Source organism: Oxyura jamaicensis, chromosome 1 (assembly GCF_011077185.1).
Source record: "Oxyura jamaicensis isolate SHBP4307 breed ruddy duck chromosome 1, BPBGC_Ojam_1.0, whole genome shotgun sequence".
In the NCBI taxonomy this organism is placed as follows: domain Eukaryota; kingdom Metazoa; phylum Chordata; class Aves; order Anseriformes; family Anatidae; genus Oxyura; species Oxyura jamaicensis.
The window spans coordinates 12409111-12433770 of record NC_048893.1 but is presented as its reverse complement, the minus strand read 5'-3'; the positions used below and the strand labels follow the sequence as shown (position 1 = coordinate 12433770).

The following is a 24660-nucleotide window of genomic DNA, read 5'->3' as shown; positions in this document are numbered from 1 at the left end:
TTTTGTTTTTGTTTTTATCACCCCCAACTTTTATTTGGAAGTTACCAGCTTTTAGACAGACTTGGATATACAATTCTGAATACGTTAAATGGTGTAGTTCCTAAAAGACAGTAAAAGTAAACCAAACCTGTTAACAACTAGCCACTGTCACAGGCAAATCTTAGTTTAAAAAGCCCTCCTTTTAAATAGTGTTTGTCTCTTATAAGAATTTGTATCAACAATGTTTCTTAGTTTTAGAGAACTGTTCCTTTATAATTTCTTGATTTGATCACCTTAGCTATTTTGCCTTTATGAAATCTTCAGCTTGACAGACTGGATCCAGCTTTGGCTTTTAAGACGTACTTCGCCACTTTCTGTGTCGGCCTTGATCCACTTGTCTGTTTCATTACTTTGATTCATGTGACCTGGAAAACAGAGTTCTGTTTAGTTTCTTCTGGCACTCAGTAAACCCATCACTTTCATACCACCTCTTTTCAAGCTCCCTGGAAATATTTTCACGACTTTTTTTGGTAGAATTTATGCACATTTAACCAGAGCTTCTGACACTTCCTTTTTGATATAGTTCTTTGCATATGTCTCATTTCCCATACTTTGTTATTACAGTAATTCTTTTTTTTTTATTATATAATATCATAGACATATTTCCTATCCCATAATAAAAACCACATCAAACATGGGTCTGGTTATGTTATTTGAAGTTTTCATCACTGTTGTAAACATGGAAAGGAGACGCCGTAGGCCCTGATGATCCAAATGACTAGATGTGTTATTATTACTGCTTTCTTATGCTAATGGCTTAAAAAAAACCACAACCCCGAGATGTCTGCCTTCTTACATGTTTCTTACATCCTCGGAAAAACTCACTGTGTAACAGACAAAGGAGAAAGTTCAACTTACCCTCATTTTACAATTTAGAAATTGGGGCCAAGAGAGATTAAGTGACCTTCCAAACTATACAAAAGATTTGTGACCAAATTGGGAATTGAACAGATTTTTAAAGTCCCAAATTACTGCCTTTATCAGAAGATCAACCTTCACTCTGGTTTATTTTTACAAAGCATCTTTTATTATTATTTCAGCGTTCATGTGCATGAGCAAATTCTAAGTTTAGAACTAATTTGAGCCTGGAATAGCATGAGAGATGGCAGGAAGGCAGATTCTGAAACAACTTTACAAACATGCTCTGCTCTGACCTGTAACAAAGCTGAAATAAAATTTTGGCCATGTCAAAACCAGTGGCGAAACTCCAACTGACATCACTGCATTGGTTTCCAAAACTCAAGCCAATGTGCCAGAATTTTTCAATTGTGTTTCAGCTTTTTGGTACTGCTAACTGGGATTGCTTTCAGGTTATGGGCCAAGCCCACATCAAGGCACTAGCAGGCTGAGGCACTGCTTAGGAATACGGGATTTTCAGAGGAGTCCAACACTGAGTTTGCCCATTGAATGAAGAAGTATTTCTGTATCCTTTGCTGACAGACTGCAACACGCCTTCAAGGATCTCCACGCAGATGTCCTAGCACAATTTCTGCACTGCTGGCAAGGTAGCAGGATTCTCAATCACACCACAAGGTTACTCTATCCATCCCACTCGAAGGGTAGGATCTGTATGGCAGAATCCACATTTCTATCCTCCATCTAATTATGGACTTAAAATAAATCTATGATGATCATTAGCAAGTTGAACAAATGTGTCGTATTCTACAATTCAATTGCCCAGAAAGCTGCTTTGAATCACTGATTTGTACTAGTACTGTACCAGAGAATAGAGAACAGAAATGAACACAACTGTCTCTAGCCCTTAAAATATTAGAACAGTCTGAGTTTTAAACAGGAAATAGTCTCCAGGTGTCAAAAATATGAAGGAACAAAGTAATGCAAAGGAAAATTTCAGCTGATCCCTTGGCAGTTGAGCACTGAAAACACAGTTGTCTTTCTAAGGGGAGAAGACACAACAAATGCAGGACAACGATGTATTTTCAGAAAGTGCATATTGGAGTGCTTGGTCCTACTCTTTTCCCCTCTCTCATATTTTTGTCACCATGGCTTGTACTTCTGCAGAAGGAACAAACACTGATGCACAGAATCAGCCCTGTTCATTTCATCCTGATGCATTTTTGCTAGAATGACCAAGAAGAGTTTTGAAGAAACGCAGAGACAAACTAACAAGTCATTTCAATGCTCAGTTGTTGTCTGAACTCTGTTTCTCATTTTGTATTTGCTACGTGAACTTAGAAAAATGTTTTGTTCCTTATGCTTCTTTTGGAGATTTGCCTGTGAAGGGAATGCAAAAATATAAGACTGCCTGCAGCAAACTCAGTATCAAGTTCCATTCCCCAGGGATGCAGATCTTTTAAGTATTTTAAGGTTATTAATCCTATTGCCAGTAGCAGGTTCAAATCAAGCTTCAGACATTTAAATGACTCTGTGTAGAAGGTGCTAATAGAGCAAAAAGGCTTAGCTGGAGACCTTTTGATCACAATTTGGTCTTAGCTATACTCACTGCCCATACTGTGGGAACATAAATGGATTTTGAGGATGACTTCGCTAGCATGATTAAGTCACGAAAGCCAACCAACTCTTGGATTGAGAATACAAAAAGAAAGGATTTTATTTCAAAACCCACCGGTTAAGACAACAGCATGAACTTGGGAAAAGGCAGATGCACCAGCATGCTACCTGGCAAACTTTTTAGTGTAAGACTTGGGAAAAAGGAAGTTTTTTAAATGCTGTTCACTGGTATTGTCAGCATTGCGGTGCATCTCAACAATGCTGTGAACAGCTTGAATTAAATGTAGGCTGAAACCAATAAAAATCTGTAGGATAGTGTCTCATCTAATGTATTTTTTTTTAATTTGGACTAACTTTGTATTTGACTTGAAGGAATGTAATCATTTCCAGATAGAGCCTTGTTTGTTTGTTTGTTTTTTTGAGATATAACTTAAGGATCAAAGCTTCACAAAGGGTCAGTGTTTAGAGGGACTGCGTAAAACTGTAAAACAAAGCTCTTCTCACTCAATTCCACTGGCAAAAATTCAACAAAAAATGTTTCTAGGAAAGAAGCAAAGTTTTGAAGAAGTGCCTTGAGAACAGAAAAAAACAATGAGAAAACAGCAAATAGCGTTACTCCTTGGATCAGAGCTGTAACTGAATGCAGCAGAGACAAGTCAGCTGCAGAGGGGGGAAAGGGAGTGGTAGGCTTTCGCAGCTGTTAAGCTTCAGAACCTTAAGTTTCAGCTGAGGGCTGATACAAGCTCTTTCAGTAATTTCCCTTTTAAAGGCAAGTTGTTAGCTTCATGATATTCACTGCCCCTGCAACTGTGTTTATGTTTAACCCTGAAATTCAATGCAGCTAAAAACGTAGAAATTACCCTAAATGCTACAGAATTTCTTATCCCAAAAGCAATAAATACATCCATAAAGCCTTGTACATGGTATAAAACGCTCATGCAGTCAGCTCTCTCCTCACACACTGGTTGAGTTGAACCTCAAAACAACCCCAAAGGTGAGCCCCCAACACTTCATAGGCAGCTCTCCCAGTACCATGGGACAAGGAGCTGTTCTGTGAGCCGTGAGAAGTTACTGCTTAAGGAGTTTGACGTACAAAGCTATCTGTCTAAATCCCATACAGTCCAGAGAGGAATCCAGAACTAATCTCCTGCAGATGCAAAAGCTGTTCTTACGCCTGCGCATGCCTGAGGGGATGCTTGTGAGTAGAAAGGTGCCGCTCACCACCAGCTACCTGGAGAACTAGACAGGGTAAAAAGACTGAACTGAGTTATTGGAGAAACTTGAAGAGTCAGAGATAGTATGGTGGTGTCAATAACCATCTTTCCAAACGGATCGGATATCTGGACAGACTCACTCTCTCCAGAGGCCTATGAGGAAGAAGGCCACCTAATGAGTTCCTTGTAATTAAAGGAATAATTGGACAATGGATCAGCCCATACAGTAGAGGTAACATGTATCTGCATACTTTCACAGGAAGAAAAAAAGGGTTAGAGAAGACAACAGATTCCTCCCCATCCCCAGGACAAATAACTTAGAAAAAGTGTAAGTTAATGTGAAAGAGAGAGCCCTATTGTGTGTGTGCATGGTCACCAGATAGCGTAACTCAGAGAAATTCTGTTCAGATATGGCTCAGCAAAGTGATAGAGCTGTAAATTGGTGGGATTAGTAAGAAAAGCTAGGAAACCTGTGAACTGCTGCAGCTGTTGTCACGCTGGCTGAAATAAGGGAGCAAATATGTTTCTTGACTTAAGAAAACTTTCACAAAGAATATGTTTGTTCTTTGTAAGAGGACAGAAAAATATGAAGAGGGTGCTTCTCCAACCTCTTGGAAGTTTGTAGTAACCTGTAAAGACAAACATCCACAGTCACTGAGGAGCACCTGTGACACGGTGGGACTTTTACCAAGAAGACTCATGCAACTACCAAAAACCAGATGGAGCAAGAGACCGCCAAAGTTTAAAGCTCACTCAGCTCCAAGTAGATGGATGGCATCAGGTCAAAGGTGGCTGCTGGATATGAACCTGGCACTGGAACTGGGGCCAAGGGTAGAAAAAGATCTGGAATCAGATGAGTCGCTGACACCACTCAGAGGCAGATTTACACCATGTAAATCTGGATTATATTCCAATCAGATTTGGAAATTGATACCATGGGCTACAAGAGCCAAAGGAATGACTGCAAGACTTTTTCCAGTGAACTTACAGCTGTCAACACACAAGCTGGCAAAGTTTGCATACCCACTAACTGCAATCATTTACTCCCCAGATTTATCCACCCACATGCCTCACAACCTTCCTTGCAGTTACTTTAAAGTAGGTGGAAGCAGATGGCCACATCAGCTTAGGACAAGAGGAGGCAGGGCTGAAGGCAATTTCCAGAGGATCCAATTAACTTGACATGCTTGACTGGGCTGGTGTTCAAAACCTGCAGTACGGCAAGTACTATGTCCTCTCCTGACAGTTACTTACAAGTACTACCATAAAGCTTATCTTACTATTTAGCTAAGCCTTCTTTACTGTAAGGTCAAATTGCAATTTCTAGTTGCATCACCTGGGTGGGTGCAGAGAACAATGCATTTTTTCCATCTCTGCAGCAATTTCTTACATAGTGAAAAAGTTTGCCTTCCCTCAGTCTCATTTTCTTCAGAAGAAAACAAGACTGTTTTTTATTCTCATGTTTTTATGTCTCTGAGTATTTGTTCTCCTTCAAAGTCTCTGCAGTTGTCCACATCCTTTTTCAAGTGGACTCAAAACTGCACACATTCCAGAGAAGTGTTACTAATGCTACATAAAGCTACAGGATTGAGTTTTACTGAACAGTTCTGTTAACACACTTTTTTTTTTTTTTCAACTGTATAACGTTATTTCTTCCAATTTACCAACGTTTCTACTGAAACACTCCTTACCTTGGGAATGCGTAGGTTCCTACCTTTGCACTTTGAACTTATGTATCACTTTTAATTTTAATCTTTCCTTTTAACATGTTTATTACCCTTAAGAGTCTCCTAAGCTTAGACCTTCCAGCAGCCTTCCAGTATCTGAATGGGGTCTACAGGAAAAAGCTGGGGCAGGACTCTTTGTCAGGGGGTGTAGTGATACGACAAAGACAAATGGCTTTAAATTATAAGAGGGTAGGTTTAGATTAGAAGTATGGAAGAAATTCTTCACTCTGAGAGCAGTGAGGCCCTGGCACAGGTTGCCCAGAGAAGCTGTGGATGCCCCATCCCTGGAGGTGTTCAAGGCCAGGCTGGATGGGGCTTTGGGCAACCTGGTCTGGTGGGAGGTGTCCCTGCCCATGGCAGGGGGTTGGGACTGGGTGATCTTTAGGGTCCCTTCCAACCCAAACCATTCTATGATTCTAAGCTCCTTTTCTGCTTAAATCACAAAATCACTTATCAACCTGCTACCATTCCTAATTCCATATCTAGTTCCAGATACAGTTAATGGTCTCTGCAGACTTCTTAAATGAGATGATATGAGATGATACAGGCAGACCTAGAGAGACAGGTAAGGCAGAGTCTTTTAGCAGCAACATTTAAGGGCTCGAGAAGGCTACAGAACCATCTCATAAGAACCCTCTCTTCCTACCCTCTCCACCAAGGAATGTAAAAAAAATGTCTTGACATGATTACCACCAGAAGGTACTGGTATTACTCAAATACTCTCAAACTAGATGGCCAAAAAATGGTTTTACAGATAAAAGCTGGAGCAGTGCTTAGCATGAAGAATCTGTTTTTATAACTGTCATTATACCACACTACAAGAGTGCCTACTGATGTCAAGGAAACAGATACCTTATCCTTGCAAAAGATTAAACTCCCTGGCACTGTTCTCTACTTCCATCCCTTCCTTGATAAGCATGCCAATTTTGCAGGCAAGTCCTTTGTTCTTTCGTCTAAAAAATAAAGCACCTTTTCACAGTCTCATCACTCTGCCTCTGAAGCTCTCACTCCAAGCTCTCATCTTCTTGCTTTGACTACCTCAGATCTTTCCCTTGGCTATCTTGCAGAACCATGGATGTCACTGCCTGGGGGACTGTAGCATGCTGTCTTCCTCACTCAGTGTGGAAGTGGGAGCCTTGAAGCAAGGTGAGGACACAGGTGATAGCTGCAGTAAGAGCAGGAGGGAAGGCCTTCCTGGAGCAGGTTATAGTTAGGTGCACATTCACTCAACTCACAGAGCTCTCACTGGAGAACCTCCTCTCTAACCTCTCACATGATACTCCCAGAGGCAAGTAAAGCTTCCTGAGAGCAGCCAGATCCAGTGTTATCCACATGAGAACTGGCCAGTCTCTGAAAAGCCATCTATTTTTAAACAAATCTTTGACCTCAGAAGCATAAAAGTCTGAGCTGCCATACCTCTTGTAATAAGTTGTTTTTTTTTTCCCCACTCAGCAAAACCCCTCCCCTCTCCCCATTTTATGTTGCAGCTAAACAAAGATACCTATAGATTCTGTACCTAAAACTTAAACAGTAAACAATGTTTTTATGATATAAAAACAATATTAAATGTTATTTTAATTATTTCAGCATCTACTTACAGAAGAATACTCTAATGTATCAACTTTAAGAAGAGATTGTTGAGAAGGAAGGGACAAGTGCTTGGCTGCAGAAAGAGTCAGTGTCCCTATGGGATCCCTTGCAAGTCTCCCTTGCCATGTCAAAGAAACATTCCTGACTTACTTGGCAAAGAAAGCCAAAGAGCTATTTTCAGAAGGGTAAAAAAAGAAACAAAGCACATGCCAAAACCAAATAATTCATCCCCCTTCAGGTTTGTTGCTTCTTATAGAGCAGAGAAGAAAAGAGCAGTAGAATCTGATCATTGGTTATATTATGAGAAAAAACATTCAACAAAGCTTAATGCCTGCTGTAAACGAAGACAAGTCACTTCAGCCCAGCACTAGTTTAGCTGAATTGCATCCTCCCAGGGTCTATTTTCCATTTACTTGTATTCTGATAATTTTACATGTACATGTAATAGTTTTGCACAATGCTGTAACCGCTTAAAAACAACTATGATCAATGGCCAAATGCTGGTGCCTCTGCATAATCGTTGCTGATTTTGGCTTTGAGATACGTGTATTTGCGGGATAGCTCGTATGGAGACACTTTAGGCTTAAACTGCCAGGATCATTTATATACAGTATGGTAGGCTGAAAAATTGCTTCCACTTCAGCGATGACTGTGCTACATAAACACGATCATGAATCCAGAGAAGCCATTCATCTGTGTATATCTGAAACACTAATCTTATCTTTAGCGTTGCCAGAGCAGCAAGATGACTGGCCAGTGGTCCTCATTCACTGGGAAATGCATTGCTTTACTGCTGAAGCTGTTCCTTACCTAGAGCCTGACTGGAATCTGGGACCCTTCTGCATGTTACTAGCCTGAGGAGTTTTAACCATTGCTTTTAAAAAGCTGTGTTCAGTTACCAGTAATAAACTTGGACGCTAGTTAGTGTTCAAGGCAGGAAGAGATATGCCTATACATTTCAAGACTATTGCATACAAGCAGGTTACATATTAAGATTATGTACATACACTTCTAACATTTCCGGACTTTGAGGATTTAAGAATTACCATTTAAAATGGGGGGAGAAAAGAAGTTTTGCACATATTCTCATAGCTTTAAAACAATGAAAAACTCAAAGCCTCACCCAATCTGTTATCATTATCAGGTCATACTGACATAACATTGCCACAAACAAAGCTGGAGCTTTCAGACACGCTACATTAACATTGTCTCTTGAGCAAACTGAGTAATTGGTAATACTAACAGCCTTAAATTCTGGATGGACAGGTCTGGAGGAAGGAGAAATTCACACCCTGATAAATGAATTATAGGACTGTTTTCTGAAGCAGGAAACAGCAAGACTCAGGGTTTGCATGTTCCATTTTAAATGCATTAGAATAATGTTTCCAGGAACCACAGAAACCTCTCCATGTACTCTATTCCTCTATACTCCAACTTCTGCTCTTCTCCCGGCTATCTCCCACCCATCACTTCTCAGAATAAACCACTCCGTTTAACACTTACACTGTACATTTATAAATATGCCACGTGCACCTTTTAATTCACCCTCCCACCCAACAGAGATGCACAAAGAAAAATTTTAATTGTATTTTAACTGACATTCCCTGGTGATTTATGTGATTGCTTAAGCCAACAAAGCAATGGGTCAAATTCAGCCTTGACTTACTTCCCACAGATTCACTGGAATAATGCTGAGGATGAATTTGGCTCTAAGATTTTTGTTAGAGATGCAGTTGTTTGTATTCGCAAATCATTTACCAAACAAAATAAAAGAGCCATGTAGTAACATGGAGAGTTCAATGGCACAAGCAGATGTGTGAAGCTGAAGCAGATGAAACAGGAAGAGGCCAAGAGCAATAAACTCAAACAATTAGATGTCTTTGACTAAGGCTAGACAGACATTTAATGGTAGCCAAGATTAGTAAGCCTTACCACTTAAAGTAACGTGATCATCTTTGGAGGCACTTTGTGTATCTTTTAACTGGATCTCTGAGCTCACATCCACTTTTCTTCCAGACAGCTCTAAATAGGCTTTGAGAGAGGCAGGTACCTTGACTGTAATAGAACCTGATATAAATTTAAATGAAAGCTAGTTACATCAACATTGAGATCAAATCACAAAACAGGCAATTATTTAGATAACTTAAGGCAAATCATCATTTTTTTTAAAGAGCCTTCAGACATGGTAACTTTTTTTTTTTTTTCCTGTCAAAGGATAAACACAGATACATTATTCTGCTTATGACAAATGAAGGTACGTCACATTTATAAAATGGGATCACAGTATTTCTTCAGACACTATGAAAATTAACATACACTACTAGCAACATTTCTCACTAGAGGACCTTATTATGGGGATTGCCAAGGGAAGCAAATAAAACAGACCTCAACAAGTATTATGACTCTAGTTTCATTTTCTAGTTGCATATTTACATCCCTGAGCATGGACATGGGATTTGATGATTAATCCAGCACACAGTACAATACAAGCACATTATAACAGAATTGCTCCTCTGGAATGATGGGATGCCACTTACAGTCTGTTAACACTAGCAAGAAAAATGGAAATTCTGATGTCTGCTTCCCCAAAATACATGCTTCTATGCATCAGATTAAAGGCAAGTTCTGGGCCCCCAACCCTACCACTGTTAGTCATATTTGGAATTAGTCACAATGTTTGAAGGTTGCATCCTGCACATTGAAACAAAACCCAAGCAGTATTTCAAATATAAACTCTGTAGACACACTTCTTAGCTTCTACCCAATTTCAACAATCACTGTAGAAAAACACAAACATTTCTTCAAATATATCCCCAATGCTGACACAGAACATGATTATAAAACTGATGTAATAACTGTGTAGCAGTCAGAAAGCAACTCTAGCTATGCAATTTAAATTCAGGCCAATCAATTGCCTAGGATACTCCTGAAGAAGAAATAACTGTCAGTAGAATTTAGGCCTAAATTTTGCTGGATTCACAGAAGCCTTAGGATAAGAAAGGGGAAAGGTCTTTTCTTTAGGTCCTCCTTGGAGAGTAGTTCAGTGATGTGACTCATAAAATCCAACACATGCAGCTAATTTATCACAGATAGGACATTTTCTACTCAGCAGCTGTCAGCACTTACTCCAAAGTTACGGGGTAAACGAAAACAGAATTTTATCAACTTTGCCTACACTAAACTGTGCTGCCAGAAAAGATGTCAGGCAATGTTTTGAAAGTAACATGAATTAGCTTTTATTAAACACATTCTTCTTTGCTACTAATTTAAAGAGACATAATTTAGTGATTCAAAATGTAACTAAGAAATAAACTAAAAATAAACTTATCTGTACCAATGGAACCACCTTAGTTTGTGCAGAAGAATGGCACATATGATTCCAATGCATTTTCCTCATTATTTCCCTTCTGATTAACTGCTAAGTTTTAACAGGGCATAAGATTATCTCATAGACAACCAGAGGATGCTACCGAATACCATATTCCTTTAAAACACCATGATGTTAACACAAGAATGCTGTAGGGTTTTTGTTTGTTAGTTTGTTTTCTCCAAAAGTAGGATAAACAAGATGTCTTCAGGGCTTTGTTATTTACAATATCATAACTTCTGAATGGCAAAACTATGAATCCAACATTAGGAGTGACCTTTTAACTAGAAAGCAAAGCTCCAGTGAGTATTCATGAGGAAGAAAAAAAAAAAAAGGAAGAATGGTTGAGTAAGGCACTCTCTCATCTCTATTTTTCTGCCTATTTCAATAATTGGATATTTCATCAGGAAAAGGCTGGAAAAAGCAATATAAATGCCTGATGTTTTCCCTTATGTACATACATATAAAAGATATATATAAAAAAATATTATTGTGAAGTAAACTTTTTCAAGACAAACACTGTAATCCAAGTCAACTCTGCAGAAGTCTGCTGAGTAGACTGACAAGATAAAGTATTAAAAACACAAAAATACGGTAATACATTTTAAGTATCATTGTCCCTTACAGAGTTTATTCTACGATAAGTATCCAATGAGGTAAAAAAAGAAAATAGATTAAAAAAAAAAAAAAATCTTTACTAGACAGATGAACAAAAAACCCTAATCTTTCTTTTATATCATTAGTTGCTACAAAAATATATTTGTTCCAGTTTGCTAACCTTTCTGGGATTTCAGATCCACTTCTCTTAGTTGACTGACATAAACATCTATTGCCCCTTGATGTGTAGAAGCTTTTAGACTTCCATCTGATGAATCTAATAAAAAGAAAACGAAAGGATTTGTGTATCATTCATTGATTTAAAAACGTTACTCTTCATTCTGTTTAAATAAATATTTGCTAGAATCTTGTTTTGTTGTTTGAATTGACTTCATCAATTCTTGTATGTTGCAGCAGTATCTTCTACTCACTCACTGAATGTCAGACTTTGCTCAGAAAAACAGGTTTCCCAGCAAAAGTTTTCTTCCCAATCTGGAATTATGGCATGCACTGGTCCCACAAGGTGAAACCCTTGCAGGACTTGTAGGATCTACTAGGGCTCAACAACACTCCTTCTGCCCATGTATAATCATGCCTACTTCTTTCCACATAGACAAATTCACATTTGTATGAAGATTGAGCATAAAATCTGAACATTTAAGACCTATTTTAATTTCCAAAAGAGTTCCTTTGTTTGGACTTTGCACAGGGGGAACTTTACCCATGGAAGTTACCACAGACAAACAACAGGCAGTTGTGTGTTTAACATATGGTTACATGGAAGAACTCTGAATTTTAAACAAATGTCTGAGATAACCACTGTAATTTAATGCACATAGGGAATCACCATTTATTCTTTGTCCTGTAATAAACAGACGTACACTTTCTTCCATAGCTTATTAACTGTAATTTATGACAACAAAACTTTCTTAACAACCTTTTTTACAAATAGAAGCCCTTAAAAAAAGCATTATTTGTATACTTGAGAAGTATTCTTTAATAATTTGCAACCTATTCCAGTTGTAAGCACAGATTTCTACAGCATAACAGCGAGGTCCTGAGCAGTTACCTTTTTATCTACTGAACAGATCTATAGCTGATAAAAACAGCAAAGAAGTTGTGAAGCAACTGTAGAGAAGTGAAAAAAAAATTACATATGTACATGAGCAAAAGGGAGTGAGTGACGTACCTTATTAGAAAGCCTAATAGGAACAAAAATATTAGCCAAAAATCTTGAAACACTGAATGAGAATATTCTTAGTTTCTGGGGGTGCATAGAAGAAGAAGCACAGCTGAGTTTTCAGAACTCACTAAAACAACAAAAATCAAACCAGACCGAAACTTGTTATTTTAAAAGTGAAAATATTCATGGGAGAATAAGCTTGATTAATCATAACAAGGATGTCTAGCATTAATTAAAGCTTTCTGTACATAAACAAACTCATCTGGAGCTTTTCTGATCCCAGACACAGATGGGGAAGATCAGTGTATTACAGCAGTTTAAACATTGAAAGGGATTATCATCCCTCAGCTAAAAATGAATTTTTTTGGAGGTTAATGTAATAGAAAAGAAAAAGTAGCCAATCCACATTTGGTCAGCTGGGAAACTGACACCATTTTTGGCCAAAAAAAAAACAAAAGAAACAAACAAAAAAACTAGAATTGGATGTGAATGCAATGCATTTCCCATATCAGAGGATTTTATGTTAAAGTAAGTTCTGGTCCAAATCTGAAAGAAAAAAATAACTCTTTGTCAATTGAAATCAATGAATTGGAAAAAGCTTTGCTTGGGTAAGTCACAACGAAACATTTTCCTGATAGCTTTTTAAAAGGACGTTCCTAATATTCAAACAGGTAATCATACCGGAACAGGTAAAGTTTATACAAATCAACCTTTTTCATTAAAATGTTGGTCCCAGCAGATAGATAATTTCCTATAAAAGCTATTTTTGCAAATACCCCCAATCTAACAGCCAATCACTGAATATCCACATAACTTTGTCAGAGATTTGTTGGCAACTGATACAGGAAATATCCAGCCTCTAATTCTTCTGTTTTAATCAAAAAATACTATTAGTTCTTTTTGCTGCACTATGAAGAAAAAAAGACTTCTGTGATATGACAGTGACCCTCTCCAGGGAGAACAACTGTTAGCAGTCTGTACAATACCATCAGCTGATGGTACTTTACAGAGTCTAATGTTTATTCACTGAATCCTTCCTAACGCTCAGTTTTCAAATGTGAACGTGGCTCCTGTAAAATTCTTCACAGTGGAAAGATGCCTTTTCTGAATCTAGTAGCCCCACTACAAGATTTTTTTGATTTTTTCCGTTTTCAATTCTTTAAGAAAATAATAGAACCCCAAATTTCTGAGAGACTGGATTCTGTTTGAAGAATGCATACAAAAATATAGGATGCAGGAAGATGGCAATAGGCACAGATTTACCTGGAAAATACAAAACAACACAAAACAACAATAAAAATCCTTGAGACAAAGTAGAATGCCCTTGGATAACACTGTTTTGGGGGGATGACTTGACAGATTTTGACTTCTATAGTACAGGAGTGAACAGAAAGTTTTGTTGTTGTTGTTGTTGTTGTTTTATGGGAAAAAAAAAACTTCAAACCTTGGCAGCATTAACCAAAGACTAAAGATGACACTAAACTGCATGGTCAGCTTTGATCTACACAAACAACAGGAAATATGCTTTATAGAAACATTGAAGGTGACTTCTGGAATAATTTGATGGATATGAAATTAGATACAAATAATACCAAGAGACTTAAAGTTGCCCATCACTTCTGCGAAGTCCATTAAAGGTGCTGTTTAAGTTTTGCATCTTTATAACTTAAACAAATGAGAAGCGGGGAGGAAGACAGGACAGAAAAGTGGATTAAAAACAGTGCAGACAAGGTTCTATAAAAAGGTGAAATTCAAATAAATAAATATTTCAACAGGAGAAATTACATTAAATAACAGAATCTGGTAGGACAAAATACATGACTTTAATAATGATAGAGACAACATATAATTTACAGTTATGACAGAACAAAAGTAAGGCAATATATTTTTATATTTAAATACATGCCCATCGTTAAATGAGATTAATGCGAGTAAATGAGAGCCAAAACAAGAAAGAGTGCATAATTCAAATTTAGTTTCCTAAGGACTGACAACTCAAGGGGAAATACAAGCATGAATCGTTCTACTGGAAACAGAACAGATGACCATCTGTTCAAGAGTTGCACTCTTGAGCAACTTCAGTTATTTAAGTATTTACTACTACCAAAAAAAACCCCAACCAACCCAACAACAACAAAACAAACCAGTGAAGCAAGATGTCCTTAACAAAGTTGTTAAGCATTAAGAAAAATAACTTGCCTAAGATAAAGACTTGATACGTGAAATAAGATGCTGATATTACTCTAACGAGTACATGAAAAATGCTCAGAACTCAGTTTTCATGGAGTAATCTTTTAAAAAGGTATTATACAGAAAGTCTGAAGACTAGCTACATTAAGAAAAACAATAATCTTCAACAAATGGCATCCCTGCCCATTGCATGGGGGTTGGAATTGGGTGATCTTTAAGGTCCCTTCCAACCCAAGCCATTCTATGTACTCTCAGTACTAGAGAACTGCCCTATGAGAACACTTACAAATCACAACAGATGGCCTTAGACACCTCAGTTCATTCTTCTCAAAAACCTATATAGTAGCTACTTGATATTTGAATATAGTCCTCACGTAAGAGTTGAAACTTTGCTCTAAATTGCTAAGTTTCTATTCATTTTAGACAGCAAATCTGTCGTAGTAAGCCACAGAAGCCTTTTGGTCCTCCAGAATGGGTTGTGAAGAAAGAAGTTAGCAGAATAACACAAACTGACAATGGCATCTGTATAGGGAAGAAAAAAGATAACTGGACTTTCTTGGATGTCTGTGTGCTTTACAGAGCACATCCTTGCTGCCCGTAAATCAGTGCTATTCTTACCAAAACCTAGAAGTTGTTTCCCTTGGGCTAAAGGTAAGTATTTCTTTTATTTATTTTTTTTTGAGCTAGTAGGGTAAAATTTGGCTTGGCAGCAGAGAAAAGAATAATCAGACGATGACAACAAAGTTGAGGAATAAACAAGTTTTGGCTGGACTGAACGAGAGCCAGCCATGTGCCCTGGCAGAAGAGGAAGCCAACAGAATCCCTGACAGCATTAACTGGAGCATGGCCAGTACATCAACAGAGGAGATTATCCCCCTTGACTCAGTACCTTTTAGACCACATCTAGAACACAGCATCTGGTTCCATGGCTCCTGATAGAAGAGAGACATTGGTAAACTAGAGTCAGCTCAGTGGAGAAGCACCAAGATAGTCAGGTAGTGGAGCACCTTCCCTGACAAGAGGAGGTGAGAGCTTGCTCAGCGTGGAGAGCAGACCACTCCAATACCCAAAAGCCGTCCCCTCTCAAAAGAAGTAAGTTGAAGCAAGAGAGTTTTGATCTGGATATCTCAAAAATCTTTTTCACAGTGAAGGCAGCTAAGCCCTGGAACAGTTTGCCTGGAGAGGCTGTACAGTCTGCATCCTTGGGAGATTTTCAAGACTACAAGACAAAGCCCTGAGCAAGCTCACAGCTGACACTGCTTTGGGCTGGAGGTTGGAGACTACAGACTGCTTGAGCAGGGGTATTGTGCAAGATGAGCTCCAAAGGTACTTTCCATTCCATGACCCTGACATCCTGTGGTGTCTTCCAACCTGAGTTTTCCTATGAACTTACCAAGTAAAAAACTTAAAGATCAAATTAGCTTAAAAACAAAGTACTCCACTGTTTTTGTAAGATTATTCAGATTTCTAACGACTGTCCTAAGCAGTAATGTAAACTAGAAGTAAAAATAAGTCTGGTTGTTTCAAATTAAGAAGCCATCCAAAATCCACAAAACATGTGTTAGAAGAAGAAAGCTTTTAGTGCAATGTTAGAAAACAATTTGTCTGCAACTAACAAAATTCATGGTATCGAAAAAAAGTGTTTTACTTAAATATTTGAACAATGTCAGTGTGAAACACTATCATATGTTAGATGCTTAAAATTAAGCTGAGGTTTGGGTAGGATCTTCAAAAAAAGATTTATTTTTTTAAACAGAAACTAGTAATCACAAAATAAATATATGAAAGAGAACTACTCTACAAATAACAAAAAAATACCCATAAAATAATAGAGCAAAAGACAGGAGTATTGGTTTCCTGTTAATATAGAATTATCCAAGAATTTCCCCCCAATTTTTTGTACTTTCTCTCAAATACTGTGAAAAAAAATCCAGCATTCTCAACAATTTTTGAATGGTAAATAAACCTCTCAGGAAAATACATCCTCAAAATCTAGAGATCATACAATGGTGATGATTGCATTTTTCAATTAATTGATAAAATTCTGCCTGCAGTAAAACAAATAACTATATGCCTATGAAAATCCATCTGAGGAAGACAGAAGAGCTAAGCTGGTCTTACTATTTATATCAGCAAATCCCCATCAGCTCTCTGGCAATCCAACAAGTCACCTTGTGGCATGAAATTCCTCATACGTGAAAACTTTTCACTTAAAACTTGACATTTTCAAGTTTTCAGAGCTGAACCACTGGATCTTATAAGTCATCTGCCTTTGGAAAAATCCATACAAAATTAAAACAGAGAGGGGCTAATGCTCTTTAGGAATAGATTAACTGTAACTAACATTTTCAGAATTGAAATCCAAAAAATAAAGTCAGTTCAATGCTTCTCAATGTTCATACTTCTTAACTTTTAAGCTGAACCTGGTTAATTAATGGAAAATAATCATCATCTCTTGGTGGAAAAAACTACCTCTTGTGTTAAGAAATGTTCAAACACTCTTCATAGTCTATGAGTTTATTTAACTGAAGGAAAAACAGACTAGCAAGCTTGATTTAATTCTGTGGTTTAATGACTAACTCATAAAAATGTGCATTGCATTCATTTTCCAAGAATATTAATATAGATTGCTTAGAAACAGAAGAAGAGTTGTGACAGGACATTTTGTCCCTGCAAGATGCCTGCAAGTTAGTGACTGTAGTCACTATTGTTAGCAGAAGTCTTAGACTTGGGCCTATACTGAAACTTACAGAAGGGGAAATCCTTCAAGGTAGATTCACTGAGCATCGTCTACAGCTCTTCAATACAATGCTACAGAAATAACCAGAAATTGAGTTTCTCACTTTCTTGACCAATTTACAGTACATCAACACAGAAGGTGCCCTAATATTTTTGTAGTATAATGTATAATGTAATTGATAACTCAGTTATCCCACTGTATAAAAACTCAAACGCTGAGAGAAGATTTAAAAGCTACTTTTGTTTCTGAATGGAAAAACTCAATGGTCCACACAATAGTTTGGAAACACTAAGTTCTCACAAGCTTTTATCCTACCTTACAATATGTAAAACATCAATGAAAGTGACATGAAAGTTAAACGTATTTAATAATTGATAAACATAAGATAGAGAACTGAATTAAAGGCAAAGTAATTGCATTTGATGTACACTTAGTATTTTCTCATGTCCTTTTGTCCCAGCTTAATCAAAAAGAAAATAGTTAGACTCAGTATAATGCTAAAGCCCAGGGGGTATGGTGGAAAGCTAGAATTGGTCTTGCATAAGAGCCATCAGAGCCAAGTTTGGAAAATATTTTTCATATACACAGCAATGAATGATACTCCTGAAAAAGTGAGAACAAACTTCTGAGGATTATTAGAAAAATAGGTTTTTACTTTCCCTTTGAATATTTTAATTTAAAAAGGAAAAGGGAAGAGTGACAAAAGAGAGAAAGAAGCTTTTTCTTAGAAAGAAAGCAAAACAAAGCAAAACCTACCTACTGTGATACTCCCTGTTTTGGTCTGAAGGCTGGTGTTACCTATTAAGAAATAAAGGACATTTTAACATTCAATGTAGATTGTTTGTGACTGGTTTCTCAAATTTTAGACTAAAATAAAGTGATCCTATACAAGGCTGTTATAGTTACAGTAGTATATCTGCATTGCATGTAAAACCAAAACAGTGTAAATTAATTATATTCCTTCATTGTTATTGCTTAACAGACAAAAATCTCAACACACGTGGGAAACAAAGAAGCAATTCCAGGCAAGAAAAATATTCCGAATAAAGCTTTAAGGCACAGACTAGGTGGGATGGAGAAAAAAGCAGAGACCCAAATTGAGCACTTTTCTCATTTAGTTTTTGGCCTTTTTTTTTAAATCTTGGTCAGATGCCTGCAACAGCACTATGGGTTACTACAGTACTTTAATAAAAAATATTTTATTACACATCCTATCTTCCTTTTTTGTATACATAAACATATATGTGTATACCCCTCCCCCACAAATCTGGGTGACTTTTTGCTTTATTTTCAAAGGCTACTTAATGGAAAATTGCCCAAGAATCACTGAACATTACCTACTCTCTCCAAACTTATTCCTGCATGTGACAAACCACTGCCTACACTCTCCATTGAATCTGGGAGATGTGTGTGTGTTGGGCAGACTGAAGAACATCAAACAGAAGAGTGTATAAGGCATAAAACATAGAATAGTTTCTTACTGACCTTGCATTACTTTGAACAGGCTTGGGTATTTTATCATTAAATCTCAAAATACACTCTCTTCCCCTTTACCTATAGCATCAAGAGAACCTGGAAGGATGAGGGATGCATGCAAAACACCATGGCTTTTCTGTTAACAGTCTAAAAGTTGGAAGAAGCTATCACATTTCCATGTATGTTATACATGTGCATTTGCCTCAAAAAAAAAAAAAAGTGCTTTAAATGAAAAAACTAAGCCATGACAGTTCATTCCTACCACTCCCTCTTCCCCCCAGAAGTATAAAAGACCCAAAATAAGGTTGATCACAGTAATTTAGTCTAATTTGCTAATACACAGTATTCACAAAAATTTTCAGAAGCTGACCAAGCACTTATCCTATCTTCTGTAATTACACAGCAGTAAACAGCCACTAGGGTAGAATGCATTCCACTGCGTATGTATGACCTGCAATGTATTTCTCAGCAGTCCGTGGACTAAAAGCTAGAAAAGAAACTGGTCGTCAATAGTCTTAAATTCATCATTTCAAGCACATACCATACAATACTAAGCTGATCTGATAACCAGAGTTGAAACAAAGCCATTTTGAAATGAATTTGAAAGATGTTTGGCCTCACCATTATCCTTTTTCTTATCTTTTTTTTTTTCTTTTTTTTCAAAGGCACACTACAGTTGTATCACCTTATCATTACTAGTACTTATTTTTATACAATCTACCAAAAGCCTAGGGTTTTATCAAATAGCAACTCCCAAAGATTATACACAGTCGTAATACACCTCCTCTGAAATACACTCCTCTGAACTCACAATAACAGGTCCATGTCCTTTTTGTGCTGGGGGCCACAGAGCTGAACACAGGGCTCCAGGTGTGGTCTCATGAGAGCAGAGCAGAGGGGGACAATCACTTCCCTCACCCTGCTGACCACACTTCTGTTGATGCAGCCCAGGACACGGTTGGCTTTCTGGGCCGCAAGCACACATTGCTGGCTCATGCCGAGCTTCTCATCAACCAGCACCCCCATGACCTTCTCCTCAGGGCTGCTCTCAACCCATTCTCCACCCAGCCTGTATTTGTGCTTGGGATTGCCCCAGCCCAGCTGCAGGACCTTGCATTTGGCCTTGTTGAACCTCATGAGGTTCGCACAGGCCCACCTCTCAGGCCTGTCCAGGTCCCTCTGGATGCCATCCCTTCCCTTGAGCATGTCAACTGCACCACAGAGCCTGGTGTAACTGGCAAACTTGGTGAGGGTGCACTCGTTCCCACTGTCCACGTCACTGGCAAAGATGTTAAACAGTGCCAGTCCCAATACCAACTCCCTGAGGAACACCACCCGTTACTGATCTCCATTGGACACTGAGCCAATGACCACAACTCTGACCAGAGTCATTGACCACAGTCTTTTGTCCGCAACTTATTTGTATCATGGTGGTACTGGTGTTTTGTTTTGCTGTGTATTTTGTGATGGCAAAGAAAAAATTACTTGTGGCTATATGCTTATGCCTCTGTAATCTGAGGCAGTAGACAGCATAAGTATTGAAGACAGTACCACTGCTATAGGATTGCGCAAGGTCTACAATACAGAATAACCAGTGTTTCTTCAAAGAGCTGGTTTAAAATCAGGACCTGAAAGACTAAATTCAGTTCATGCCCTTCCAGAGCCAAGTTTCCACTAAAGCTTGGGCACTGACTAGGATTATACAGTCCAAATTTTAACAACAAAACAGGACTCAGGCAGGTTTGTAAAGTTTCTGTTCCCTTGACTTAATTGAAGCTGTGTGTGTGTGAAAAACACAGACCAATTATTTTTAAAAGAAACAGTTAAAATAATGCTAGGCATTCCAGACCCATTTAGTAGACTGCCCATGAAAATAACCCTGAAGTAATGTATAATTTGGATACAGTTGTACTTGTTTTCACACTGTTCTTTAGTGAAATTACAAATGATGCATTACTACGGAAGTATGTCACTAACAACAGCTGTTATTATTTCATTTTTGTACCAAGATTTAAAAACTTTTGAATGTGCACAGAGGCAGGAACGTGCTCACAAACTGATCACTCCACACAATTACTATAACTGTTTGAAATTAAGAAAAGAAAAAAAAAAAAACACAAAAAAAAAACAACCCAGCAGCTTACTGGCTAGAAGTACCTGCAGCAATAACACCTACATGTCAGAAAAATACAACAAAAATATCTTACTTCTACCAAGACACGCTGAAGTGAACTTTACCTAACAGGTTTATAAAAGTTTTGTGTTTACTGTGAATGGACAATGGAGCTGTTCCTTTAAAGATGAAAAATCGTTTCTGAAGTGACATAACACAAAATTGCAGCAAATTGTTTATAAGGTATATAGCTAGAAATCTGAATCTTGGACTGACCTGAGTAATTTTCACCATTTGTACATCTTCAGTTTTACTTAATGTAAAAATCACAAACGCATTATGGCACAGACAGAATTCAGTGGGAATTTTGTTAAATTAGAAAGACCCCAGGTTCCAACCCTGACTCCTGTTTTTGAGAGACATTCAAGTTTTTAGTTCTAGATGAAGGGCGTAAAGTAAAGGGTGCCCTCCACCAAGAAAAGAAACCATCACCACTCTATTGTGTCAGTACACACACATAATTTGCATAATTTGTGCATAAAACTTTGAGATAGAACCAAGTTCTACCATAAGTCTTAGTAGAAGCTGTAAGAGCTTCCTAAGAGGAAAATAAAGCATGTGGGGCAGAGCCTGCTTACTACTTTTTTGGTATAATTGTTACTGCTTATTTTAAAAATGTTTTGTCATCTTTGGTATGTTTGTTTGTTTCTTTCCTATAACATTCACCTTTTCCTATTTTATAAGCATACTTATAAAAATATTTTAAAAGATAAATACAACATGCTGTATGGTAAATTAACTCTCCTTAATTCAACCTCTAATAAATATAGAATTGTTTAGTTCATGTACTGTGCATAGCTGACTGTTTAGTGACAGACTAATAACTTTAGTCCTTTTGTTACTGTGAACATTATTAATACCTTTCAAGCAACTAAATTTTTGGCAGTATTTTCCTAACCTAACTCTTACCATGAATACTTCCCAGCAGAATATCACCAGTTACTGATGAGAGAGATGAAGACTCTGCATAGAGATACTTAGTTTTCAGCAGCCCATCTTCCGTGGTTATGTTGATGGACGTCCCCTGCAGCTTCTCTATATTCACACTCTAAGAGAAATAAACTTAAATAAACATAACGGAAAACTTGTCATCATGGTTTGAAGAGGCAGAAGGAAGTAACAGTATTATGAGACAGAACAAATGGAAAGCAGAACAACCTGAATCAAGTTCTTAAAAGCTACACAAGACAAAAACATTTTTCATTTAAGAGCTCAGACCAACAAATTAGTAATTCTTTACAGCATTACTGTGAATTATTGCATCCATCAGAAGAGTGAAAAACCCAGTCACAAATGGATGAAAGAAGCTCAATTAAAAAAAAAACATTTTGAAAATTAAAGTATGGCTTTAATAATGAAAACTAATGTCATGCACAATTGTGACAAAGTGTTGATTATCAATTTTCTGCCACCATATATCAAAATACCTCCTGTCTTTCTTGTTAAATATAGCTTTTTATGCAAATTTTTAATTGGCTTACTTTGTAGACATAGCTTTGGTGAAGGTTTGCAATGAAAAAAAACAACATAGCTGCTCTTCCTATCAGTATAACTGTTTAGATTGCCTTGGTTATTCAGGCCTCTACCCTTGGACATAATCCCCAACCTATACAAGGCCTTGAAAAATGAGTGATAAGATCTCTGTTTTTATTTCTTTCCAATAGAAATGGAAAGAAAGGGTAAGATTTGAGTGCTGCACTATGGACAGATTTGGGAAGTAAAAGGTGATAGATAGCAGAGATAACCTATTTATTAGTAATGAGTCATGTGACATATTTTAAGTCGACTTGAACAAAACAGGACAAGTCACATTCTTGTGCAACAATCATGTGAATTTAATTCTGTTCTTACTAAGTTAAACTTGAGTTATGATGGAATCATGAGACAGGTCAGACTTAAACCCCACTCAATTCGTTTTTACTTTGCTTACATCGACTTCAAGTGAATTGCACAAAATCATTGTTACATGAAATGACGTATGGCCTACTAGGATCAAACTACCTTACGTCAACTAACATCCATTCTGTTATTTTAACATTGTCCTTCTGTGGGGGAAAGAGTTAATAGAAAAATTAAGTCTGCTGCCCCTCCAGTGTTATGCTACATAAAAGAACATGCTCTGGATGATATAAGAGGTATTCTGACATACAGCACCTAGTCTTGCAGATTCCATGCAATATTGTGTTACAAAAGATTAGCTAAAGAGGCACGGACTGTATCATAGCCAAATTATACTGTGACCTTACCAATACATACCTACTAAGCTTTATGCCTTAAGTACAGGTTACAGAAGGAACCCTTGCCTCAAGACTTTTGACATAATGCAAGAATACACAGTAGGTCTCAAACAATGTAAAATATTATGTTAATCTTGAAGAAAATCTGGTTATCAGAAATGCTGTGTTAGAATTACAGATCTGACAACCAATGTCTACAGTCCCTGCTGTAGATGCTGCTGCTCATAACAGTGGTCCAGAATCAAAGCATCAACACTAAACAAAACCAATGATATTATGAAGGAACAATTTGAAACTACAGCAACCTGTTGCTACTGAAAGTGACAGTAATTCAAATTTTCAGTATTCTGATGTCTCTAACAAAACTCTAAAAAGCAGAGACCTTAAAAAACATAAATTTAGAATGCATCTGCCCTAGAAATGTTTCACACCAAATACTCCCATACTCCCTCCGTCACCAGCACCGACTCTGACAACGTGTAGAACTGTTGTGGCACATACCCAAAGCAACAACTAAAAGCCACTGTCATTCTATACCCTATAATCTAAGCCTATTCTGAAGGTATTTAAGCAGCTTACAGTGCACCCGCCAACTTAAACAGGGCTATTGATGCTATCAGCAGAACAAAAATAAGAGCTACCCATGATTTAGGGAAAAAAAGATATATTCTATACAGTTTGGGTACAAAATGCCTGCCTAGTGGCATTCTTGAGCAGGAAAATGAAAGCCTGAAGCAAAAAGCTACATCTGTTACTATGTTATGGTTTTGACTAGATTAATATTTAAGATAAATAACTAGGGAGGCAACATTAAAAACAAGCTCACTGATTATCTTACCTTATTTACCAGACACAACTACTTTTCTTAAAAATGCACAGCAGGAAGAAGAAAACTCATCTCAGTACACGATAAAAAGAAATATTGAGTCAGCTAATGACTATAAAAACCGCTACCAATATAATACTTGTTTCAGAACAACCCACATTAAGGAGTCAGACTGCTCAAGTAAAAGACTAAAAATATTCTAGCTGAGGAAGCATGAAAAAATAGGGATGCTTTTGTGCTGAGACGAAATATGTTTTCAATCTCAAATTATTTAACTTTTACAATTTTTTTTGGCAGAACATGGATGTTTGGCTCTGTTAAATAAGTGATATAGAAAAGTCCCTGTGGCACAGATTAGCTAATGACTCCCCAGTCAAACAGATTTGATTATTTTTGTCCGTCAAGTCACCATGTTTTCTGGGAAAACTCCCTCCCTTCAGAGTAAAGCCTTGGGATTTACAGTTTCTGACCACATGTTCAAGCTCCATCAGATTCTTATCCTATAAATAATAAAAAGGATCAGTCCATCATCATTAATCAGACTGTTTGCATTGTGTGTTATTCTGTTTTTGTGTGTTATTCTGTTCAATCATTTTACTAATACCTTCTCCATTTTCAACCCCTTAAAAATATTCTCTACATGTTTAGTGTCTTCCACCACATCCTTCCCTTCCCCACCTCCAGGAGGGGGCTGGAAATGCTGACAGAGCCGTAACTACAAAATGATGACTACATCTGATGGAAGAAACACCTCACATGGTCACACAGGGGAGATGTAAGGCAAACAGATTATTAACAGAAGTGGCAAATTGAGAAAAGAAGTCTCACA

The 24660-nt window shown here is 37.4% G+C and overlaps 1 protein-coding gene across 2 annotated transcripts in view; it reads right to left on the bottom strand.

Annotated features, from left to right (window-relative positions):
* Nucleotides 1–11: 11 nt before the first annotated feature.
* The window catches only part of FAM185A (family with sequence similarity 185 member A), a 46864-nt gene continuing 22215 nt past the window's right edge, over nt 12–24660 (bottom strand). Inside the window, exons 4-8 of one of the 2 annotated variants that reach the window (XM_035314816.1) lie at nt 21678–21816; nt 17876–17917; nt 11188–11283; nt 8975–9109; nt 12–404 (exon numbers count right to left, since the gene is read on the bottom strand). In XM_035314816.1, coding sequence (XP_035170707.1) covers nt 289–404; nt 8975–9109; nt 11188–11283; nt 17876–17917; nt 21678–21816 — 528 coding nt within the window. In that variant the 3' untranslated portion in view covers nt 12–288. The remainder of the gene's footprint in view (nt 405–8974; nt 9110–11187; nt 11284–17875; nt 17918–21677; nt 21817–24660) is intronic. The other variant, XM_035314817.1, reaches the window with a different exon arrangement.